Source organism: Rhea pennata, unplaced genomic scaffold (genome assembly GCF_028389875.1).
Source record: "Rhea pennata isolate bPtePen1 unplaced genomic scaffold, bPtePen1.pri scaffold_44, whole genome shotgun sequence".
Classification (NCBI taxonomy): domain Eukaryota; kingdom Metazoa; phylum Chordata; class Aves; order Rheiformes; family Rheidae; genus Rhea; species Rhea pennata.
In genome coordinates this window covers 323,788-332,952 of record NW_026907683.1, presented here as the reverse complement: position 1 = coordinate 332,952, position 9,165 = coordinate 323,788, and the positions used below count along the sequence as shown (strand labels likewise).

At 56.6% G+C, this 9,165-nt stretch overlaps 2 protein-coding genes across 2 annotated transcripts in view; both read left to right on the top strand.

Annotated features, from left to right (window-relative positions):
• Positions 1 to 3,782: 3,782 nt before the first annotated feature.
• Positions 3,783 to 5,003, top strand: LOC134154790 (E3 ubiquitin-protein ligase Topors-like; the record flags this gene model as incomplete). The annotated part of the gene is made up of 1 exon (XM_062601448.1): positions 3,783 to 5,003. A coding segment is annotated over one exon (1,221 nt), but the record flags the coding sequence as incomplete, so codon positions are not given.
• Positions 5,004 to 6,764: 1,761 nt separating this feature from the next.
• The window catches only part of LOC134154789 (E3 ubiquitin-protein ligase Topors-like), a 60,060-nt gene continuing 57,659 nt past the window's right edge, over positions 6,765 to 9,165 (top strand). The window contains exons 1-2 of the mRNA XM_062601447.1: positions 6,765 to 6,879; positions 7,495 to 7,546. Of these exons, the coding sequence (XP_062457431.1) occupies positions 6,765 to 6,879; positions 7,495 to 7,546 (167 nt within the window). The remainder of the gene's footprint in view (positions 6,880 to 7,494; positions 7,547 to 9,165) is intronic.

The window sequence follows — 9,165 nt, the reverse complement described above, 5'->3', positions numbered from 1 at the left end:
CTTTCCTCTGCCAGCCTCTTCAGGCTGTCTCCTGCCGCACCAGCTCCCAAAAAGGCCCCGTGGGCCCCATGTCCCCTCCTGCCCTGCACCTCCACACTACCTTCCCACCACCTGCTCACTGCAGGGGCCTATATTGGCTCCGGCACCAGCCCTGGCACCAGCACCAGTGGTGCTGCCAGCCAGGCCAGCGGTGCTGCTGTCTCTGTGCTGTCTGTCCACCCTACCTGGGCCCAGCGCTCCCTGCGCAGCAGCCTGGGCATCACGGGCACACAGAGACCCTTTCAAAGGTGAGAGAGTGCAGCCTTGCAAGGACCTAGGCTAAAACGTTCAGCTCCCACAGATGCAATCTGTGAGGGGCCCACGCACTTCTGTGGGCAGAGCTCTGGCAAGGAATCCCTCCCTCGAACCTTCTGTAGTTCATCTCCCCCACAACCCCCCTCCACTAAGCATAGGAGCTGGGGGTGGGGGGGATGTTGTTGTTGAAGACCAAGGCAAAGAAGGCACCGAGGACCTCACCTTTACCTGCCTCTGCTCTCTATCTCTCCTGCTAGGGAGCTTTCTCTTTCCTAAGGCCATGCCCATGTGCCTGGGCAACACTTCTAAACTCTTCCTCTGTAGCCTTCTCCCTTCTCCCTGCTCCTATCCCCCACGTGCTGCCTTTTTGCCTTCTAACTGCATCAGGAATTCGCTGTTTACAGCAGTGGTCTCCTGCTGTGCCCGTTCTCCTGAGCACAGGGCTGCACTCTTCTGGCACTTGGAGGCAGCTGCTTTTAAAGGCTTGTCAGCTTCCCTGCTCTCCTTCCCCCTTCAGAGCTGCCTCCCATGACATGCCCCCCACCAGCTGCCTCAAGGAGGTGAAGTCTGCTCTCTCAAAGGCCACATCTCTACAGTTGATACTGTCCTTCCCCATTGCCCTCAGCATCTTGAACCTCCAGGACTGCATGGCGACTACAGGCACCAGCACCTGCCCACCAGCATCCTGGGCTGCATTAGGAGGGCAGTCACCTCCACATGATTCTTCTCCTCTCCTCAGACCCAGTGAGGCCACACCTGGACTACTGTGTGCAGTTCTGCCCTCCCCAGTACAGGAGAGACATGGCCATACTGCAGCAAGTCCAGCAAAGGGTCATGAAGATGATTACAGGACTGCAGCATCACATGCAGAGAGGCTGGGAGTGGTCAGCGTGGAGAAAAGAAGTCTCGGGGGGAATCTGATCAATGTGTTTCAACACATTGGAAGAACAGCGGATGGAGGCCGACTCTTCTCCCTGGGGCCCAGTGACAGGACAAGAGGCAATGGGCACAAACTGGCATCTAGGAAATTCTCTTGAAACACAAGGGACAGGTTTTTCACTCAGAGGGGGTAGTCAAACACTGCCCAGGTCACCCAGAGAGGCTGTGGGGTCTCTGTTGGTGGAGATATTGAAAACCTGACTGAACGCGACCCCAAGCAACCTGCTCTAGCTGACCCCCACCCTCTGCCGTTCCGTGGTTCCATGACCCTGAGGTTGTTGATGTTCAAATCTCGGAACAAGCCTGAGTTCTCCCAGGCAAAGAGGACGCCACGCAGCAAGCTAGAAAGCTTCCTGGTCTTCAGAGGTATGCAGGCAGTGTATTAAGAGAGAGCCAACAGGTAAATCTTCCTTTAAAAAGCAGAATCACCCAGAACTCACTGAGATCAAGGGCAGGTCCTTGCCACCTCCCTCTGCTCTGCAGGAAGCATGTCTGCTTGCCCTTAGATTGTTCTCGGTAGTTCTGCGTATCCCGCCCCACTTTCGCGCCTCAGCTATACATTACCTGACACCCCAACCCCACCCCTGCCCTCTCCACAGGCAGCTCTGTCTGACGAATGCTTCCCTTCCTCCTTCAGAAATGCTGGGCAATTCCACAGATTCATCCCGTATTTCTGCCTCTCCTCATGTTACCTCTGACGACTTCTCTGAATTCCAGATCGGTTGCGGCCTTATTTACACGGTTTGAGGTACCAAGCCACAGGTCGGATTTTCCCCTAACTGCAGCCTGTTCCCTTCACAGCCACACGCACATACACACAGGGCCCTCCAGCCTGACAGCACCGCGCGGAGAGCGCACCTGAACCCTTGGAGGAGCCGAGACGCATCTGCATTCCCCACGCGCACTGCCCCAAGCAGAGAAGCCCATGGAGGTGGGTGCCATCCGCTCTCACTGAGCAGCCCACAACTGACAGGACACGCGGAGCGACGGGGCTTGCTCTTATCGTGCTGAGAGAGGCCATCACACTGTCGCCTGCTGCCAAAGTCCCCGCCCTGCCCACTGTGAAGACACTGTCAGCTTGGGGAATCTGCAGGGTCAGGAGAGGCCCCCGTCCTCTCCTCCAGCTCATCGCCTCTCCACCCTGCCTTGAAAAGAGCAGGGTCCAGAGCTGCCAGGGACACGGGGTGTTGCTGAATTCTGCTCCCTTTGGCTGGATGGCAGCACTGAGGGGCCCTCTCTCTGCCCAAAGAAATAACATTGCTCCCTGACAGAGAACTCACATGTCTGGGCCTGAACCTTCAACCAGACAGCTCAGGAAGCACCCTGATTGCTGTGGAAAAGCGCAAAGATCCAGGAAGGCTTGCCAAAGGTGTCCAAGCCCTGGCACCATGTCCTTTCCCAAAGGGACACTGGTCCTGTGGTCAGGGCGTCCTCTCTGTGCAGCTCAGGGCACCCTTGTGATGGCACCTCTGAGCTTCTGGGGCTGCTCTGCTCTCAGTGCAGCTCCCCAGGGGCAGAGTCCTGCCCAGCTTAGCTCACCCCCAGGCTGCTGATGAGCCTGTGTGCAAGACACAGCAGGAGCTCCGCTCACACATGCCACTCTCACGGGGGCTGGGATGTTTTGGGGCTAGCAGCAGCCCAGGGTGCTCAATTCCAAAGGTGCCTTCTGTCTTTCCCATACTCCCACTGGGCTCACTGAGCTGACAGCGAGGCTGTGCATCTATGGCCAGTGCTCTGTGGGCACCAAGAGGCTGCAGGGGTCTCTGGAAACACTCAGGCACCTCGCTGCCTCTTCCTCAGTGTCCACCGGCAGCTCTGCGCTGCACCTGGCAATGTCCCGCAGGCTAGGCTAGGCAAGGAAGGGGTGATGGAGAGTGGGCTTTGGGGAAGTGCTGAGTCCCAAGCAGCACAGCAATGCTTTTGAAGAGGAGAAGCAGAAAGGACTGCGCTGAGGCTGGGTACCCAAGAATGGCAAGGCCGCCCGTCGTCCCCAGGCACAGTATGTTGGTTCCCCAGGTACCTGGCTGCTCCCAGTTCATCAAGGAAGAGTTGCTCTGAGGCATGACTGAATGCACGTGCCCACAGCCTCCCGTGTTCGGCTGATGAAAGTGGTATTGGTGCAAACAGGCCTCTCCTCTTTCTGAGGAAGGAGGCAGAGAGCTTCTGCACATCCTAGGCAGTTCCTGAGCCTGAACATTTTGCAATGCCTTTCCTTGCTCTCTTCCTTAGTTGGCAGGAGCTTGACCCACAACACCTCCCTTTTTGAGGGCACCCAGGTCTTCCAGGTTATTAGCCCACCAGCGCCCACATTCTTTTGTCTCAGCCCCAAAGGTGCCTCCTCTGAGTTTCAGTGTGTGCCAATGATTCTTCTGCACCCCCGCCTGCACCCTAGTCCAGCCCCCACATCACCCTCACAGTCTTCCTGACAAAGGGAATGATCTTGGCCTCTCTTTCTTCAGCAGAGCACAGCAGCAGCAGCTGAGGCACCTGCCATGGATGGTAGTTCCTCATCCTCAGCTCTCCCCAGCCCTCTGCAGCACACCACACCAACACCAGCAGCTCCAGATGCTACATGTCCCATCTGTCTGGACACCTTAGACGACGTTGCCTATGTGAAACCCTGCTTCCACAAGTTCTGCTTTGGTTGTGTGCTCCGCTGGTCGAAAACAAAGGCCGAATGCCCCCTCTGCAAGCAGGTTTTCCAGTCTATTCTGCACACAGTCCTGGCAGAAGATGACTACCAGGAATATGTCGTGAGGCCTCCCAAAGATAGCTCTGGTGCCAGGCGGCCGCGACAGAGAGCTCCTTGGCGCCCTGCCACCAGGAGGCACCGTCGCCCTGCAGTTCACCCACAGCAGCAGTCCCCTGCTCCTCAGATGCCATCCTCTGCCCAGGACGGCAGCAGCCTGGAGGGGCCTCCAAGCCACAGCAGGCAGAAGCAGAGAGCCGGGGGGCTGCGGGAGCCAAGCCAGAGGCTGTCTCTGCACAGGCAGGCCAGTGCTGAGAGCAGACCTCAGAGACATGTGCCAGCGACAGAGGAGGAGATGCTGAACTTCCGCCACACTCTGTACCGCACAGGGATGCGTGTGCAAAGGGTTCCCCATGGCGGCCACCCCCAAGACATCTCCGCAGAGTTCTTCTCCCGCAATCCGGACAGCATTCAGAGGTTGCTGCCCTGGCTCCAGCGCGAACTGAGAGTCCTCTTTGGAGTCCACCAGTCACTGATCACCATCACGGAGCTCATCGTCCTGACAAACCTCAGGAGGTATGACCTGGACAGTCAGGCCTTTGCTGACGACTTAGAGCTGCTATTGCTGAGTCGCACCAGGCATTTTGTCCACAAGCTCATCAGCTTTGCCCAGTGCTCATGCAGCATGGAGACCTACGACCAGCAGGCCATATATGATTGCCACTCTCACAGCCAGCACGAAGGAGGCCCCTCAGCATCATTAAGCCCAGCAGCTGCTGCGGGTACAGCCACGACTCCAGGGCCAGCCCAGAGTCCATCCCCAGCTGGCAGCCCTGGCTATACAACGCTTCCTGTCACCTCGTATGCAGGCCCCCGTGACATTGCCACAGCCACACAATCTCACCAAGATCTACAGACAAACTCTGACAACAGGGCAGCTCAAGCAGGAGGAGAAGCCCAGAGACAGTTGCCGGCTCCTGCCAACCCCCAGGACAGTGACTCCTCGTCAGACAGCTGTGTCCTTGTGGGATATTGGAAGCCCTCGGCAGAGAGAAGCCCTGAATGCATTGTGCTCTCCTAAGATTCGGAGCACTCAGCCCCAGCAGGGGAAGGTGACACGGGGCAGAAAGAGCAGCCACTCCACACACCCAGCTGCAGCCACAGTAAAGCCAGGGCGGGCAGCTCGCTAGTCTCTGCCATGCCAAACCAAACTAGCTGGAGCCACCCCAGCTGCTACCCTGCTGCCTCCAGGGAGGAGAGAGAGCTCCAGCAGGGGCACATGAAGGACACGGCTGCTTGCGCTGTGCAGGGCTGCAGCCACGTTCCCTTTGCTGATGGCAGGGACAGGCAGCGCTCACCCGGGAGGTCCCGGCTGCCCACCAAGAGGAAGGCAAGCAGCTCTGAGGCCTGTGCCCAGCCCAGCAAGAGGCACGCATGGCCTCGGCAGTAGGAGGGACAGTGGGACTGCCCAGCAGACGGTCAGCAAGCAGAGATGAGAGCAGTCCAAGAAGCCTGGGGAGATGAGGACTACAAAAGAACACCAAAGCAAGTGGAAAAGGGGCTGGAGTGCTGCACTCTGAGGGCTGTCTTCAGCACGACGAGCTCTGATAGTCAGTTGGTGAGTAGTGTCATCCTTGGTGGAGGGGGAACTGCAATGCTAGGGGCAAAGACTCGTTAAGGTCCTTCTCAATGAGCTGAAGAAGGGCGTGAAGGGCTCCTGGGGAAACCTTGGAGCACGAGCTGGGCTAGGCACTGGCAGGTGCAGAGCCCGCACACATGACCACGTCTGTCTGTCTCCACAGCTGTTAGTCGAGGAGCTGGCTGTCTAAAAGTACCTTTGGCAGGACACTGCAGCACCAGGTTTATAGAAAGACCAGCGCAATGCAGCTGGGTGCCATGACAAATGCTGAGCAGAGGCAAGGTGTCAGAACATCCCCATGCTGGGGATTCAGGGAGACCCTGAGGAGTCCCAGTGAGACAGTTTTCTTGTTGTCTGTGCCCTTTACACTAGTCTAAGAGATGAACGCCAACACCACTCCAGATACATCATCTGAGCCCTGCAACATGGGCTCTCCTACTGCAGGATTTGTGTTTTCAATAGACACAGACCACTGCTGTGCTGTCCAGGAGCCCCAGACGGACACGTGAGGATCGATGGCAGAGAGCAGTAAAAGGCTGTGCCAAGAGAGCAGCTGAGCACTGACAGAGCAGGTCCTGTCTGGAAGCAAGGTCCCACAGCTGTGCGATGTCCCCAACATCTCCCTCCTCTATACCGGAGCTGACTTCTAAGAGGTTCCTCAGCATGACTCACTTGCCTCCTGTCACCCTCTGCTCTCCCTCAGCAGGCAAAGGAACGACACCCTGACTCCTGTCCTTCCCTGCTTTGTCTGGTGTTCCTGCTGGTGCCTTGTTTGTAGGAGCTCTGCACACCCATTGGAAGCTGGACAGATGCAGGTAAGTGCGGTGGGAGAATTATGTGCACTGAGCTGCTTCGGGTAGGAATGGTTTGGATTGGGGTTTGGGTTTAGATTGCCTCCACGTTTTGCTCCTTTCACTCTCACCCCACCTGCCCATGGTATTTTATCTCCTTGTGTGTTTTAATTCTTCCCCTTTGTGCTGTCGCTGTGCAGTGCAATCCACGGTGTTGGAGCGGGAGCTACCTTCCAGGTAAGAAGCTGGCACTGGCTCTCTTCAGCAGTGCTCTTGCTCTTGTTCATTTCAACTCCCTTAAGCCATGTAGCATGGGAGCTGCTGGAGAGCTGCAAGAGCTCAGGACACAAGAAGATTGCCTTCAGTTGCCTCGCTCTCCTCTGCTTGGAGGCAGAGCTAGCAGCACCAGGACATGACAACTTCACAACCCCACTTGGAAGCTTCTTTTAAGCAGCAGCAAGATCATCTCCGGGAGGTGCGTCACCTCAGCACGTCCAATGGCTCCTGCGAACTGGGCTGCAGCCCTGGTGAGTATGGCTTTGGCTGTGGGAGTTGGCAGGGCTGAGCAATGCAGGCTCTGGCACTCTCTCCCCAGGGCCCCTGCAATGAGGTGAGGAAATGCATGGCGTCTCTGATGTCTCTTCCCAGGGCCACCCTGCAGATCTGCAAGAGCAGATCACGCTGCCTGACCCCTGCTCATCTTTCTCACAGGCACTTCCCCACCCCCATGCTCCCGGTGTCACCTCAGCACAAGGCTGGGGGGAAGCTTCCAGCATGAGCCCTTGTGCTGTTATGATGGAGAGCAGGCAGGTTGCTGAGAGCAGTGGGCAGGAGAGAGGCTGGTGCCAGATCAGGTGCAGACAGGAGCGTTGGCAGCTGGGCTGTAGGAGGGGTGGCCTGGGGAAAGCAGAGTGAGCTGCTGGGGGATGAGGGCTTCGTGATGGCGTGCCTGGCTTCAGGTCGCAGGTGGACAATTCCAACTGTTTGCTTTCCTGTCTCCTGCCCAGCACCATCTTTCCATGCCATCTGCGTGGCTCCTCAGGGCTTCTGTCTCCCTTCTATGACTCACATGTGCTTTACGCTGGGGACGATGAAGCGTGTCCCATGTGAGCGAACGCTGACCTGTCCGGTTCTTCTCCCAGCCTGCATTGCATCACCCACCTTGCTCACAGTGAAGTCCGAGGTGCTCTTGAGGTGCGTGAACAAAAGGCCATGGGCTGATAGGATGCGGCTGGAGAGACCCTGCAGAATGAGTCCACATTTCCCACTGCCAGCGACATTCCTGCGCATTCCACACCACAAGTTTCATGGGCAGGTACTTTGCAGAGCCCTAACCTTCCCACACAAGGATTTGGGCATGACTACGTTGGGAGGGGGTACATCCATTTGTGAAGTTGCACAGCTTTGGGGACCAGGCACTCTCCCCACATCGTCATGCAGTGCCCCACAGCCTGGCTCAGAGGAGCTCATCTCTTTGCCTTTAGGGTGGTGGAAACAGACGGCACTAGGAGACCAGGCCCAAGATGCTGTGGCTGAACTACTTGCTGGAATATTGTTCCCATTTACCATAGAAGGGAATAGGGGAGTGGCAGTATGTACCTTTAGCGTCTCAGTGGGGTACTGGATTCTTGGTCTTCAGGGCCATCAGAGTTCAAAAGAGTAAGTGGTATGCAGAAAAGAGAGGGGGGCAGATGACAGCCTCTGTTTCCAGCTTGATGCATGTACCACTGTTGGCTCGACCCAATTTACCTCTGAAAGTGGCCAGCTTACTGGTGGAAGTGCCAGCAGAATCAAACAACTTAGCTCCCTAGCTTTGGTGAATGAATTTAATTGACGTTCCATTTCCAAAGGGGACCTGAGAAGCGTAAAAATCTCAGCTCCTTGGCACACCACTTGTGCTTGCAGGATGGGCAGCCTCACCTCAGTCTGACAGGCAGCGGGGTAAACTCTCCAGGGGGTCTGTCTCCCAGCAAGTTTTGGAGCCTCTAGAGAGCCCTGTGGATCTCAAGGCGGACAAGGCCTAGTGCACCTTGTGTCTTCAGCTGTGGGCTTGTGGAGTAGCGGAACGACACTTTGGCAGCTGCTGCTTCTCTGCAATGATGGTAAATGGAGCACAAAGAGAGTCATCCACAGGCAGACGTCTGCATCACAAGGGTCTAAGGCTGCACAGGATGAATGCAGCACTCGCTGGGGGGTGATGTTAGCTTTCCCAGGGAGATTTGTGCCCTTTTTCTCTTCTGCTCTCCCACCAGGAATGATGCCAAAGAGAAACCTTCAAGTGGCAGCCTCTGAGATTTTTCCTTCCTACAAACTGAGCCCAGCCAAGAGCCTCACTGAGCCCAGCTCCATGTTTGTGCCTGCCGCGTAACTCTTTGCTGCAAGTGGGGAAATGCAACCACCACAAGCATCTACAAAATGACAGCAGGATGACACTTCCATTTCCAGGGCCTATGTAAAGGGATCAGCCCAGGGAGCAGCTGCAGTGGAAAGGCTGTCTGACACTGACAGAGCAACTCAGCACTGCAACAGCCATCAACCTCATACGAGACCTCTGCTGTGCCAGCTAGTCTACAAACACACTGTCTCTGCCCCACACAGCTGCCTCGTCTGCTACATGCAACCAAGAGCCAGCAAGAAGATGGGTCTGCAGGACACTGGCCACTCACACTCCCCAGGCACTGCTCTGCTCACTGCCTTCCCGTCCCTCCAAAACACAGGCACACAGGGAAGCTCTTGTGCTAACATCACAAGGTGGCCAAGGCACTCTAGGCTCACAGGGCATGTGCAAATGATCAGCACAAGATCAAGCACAG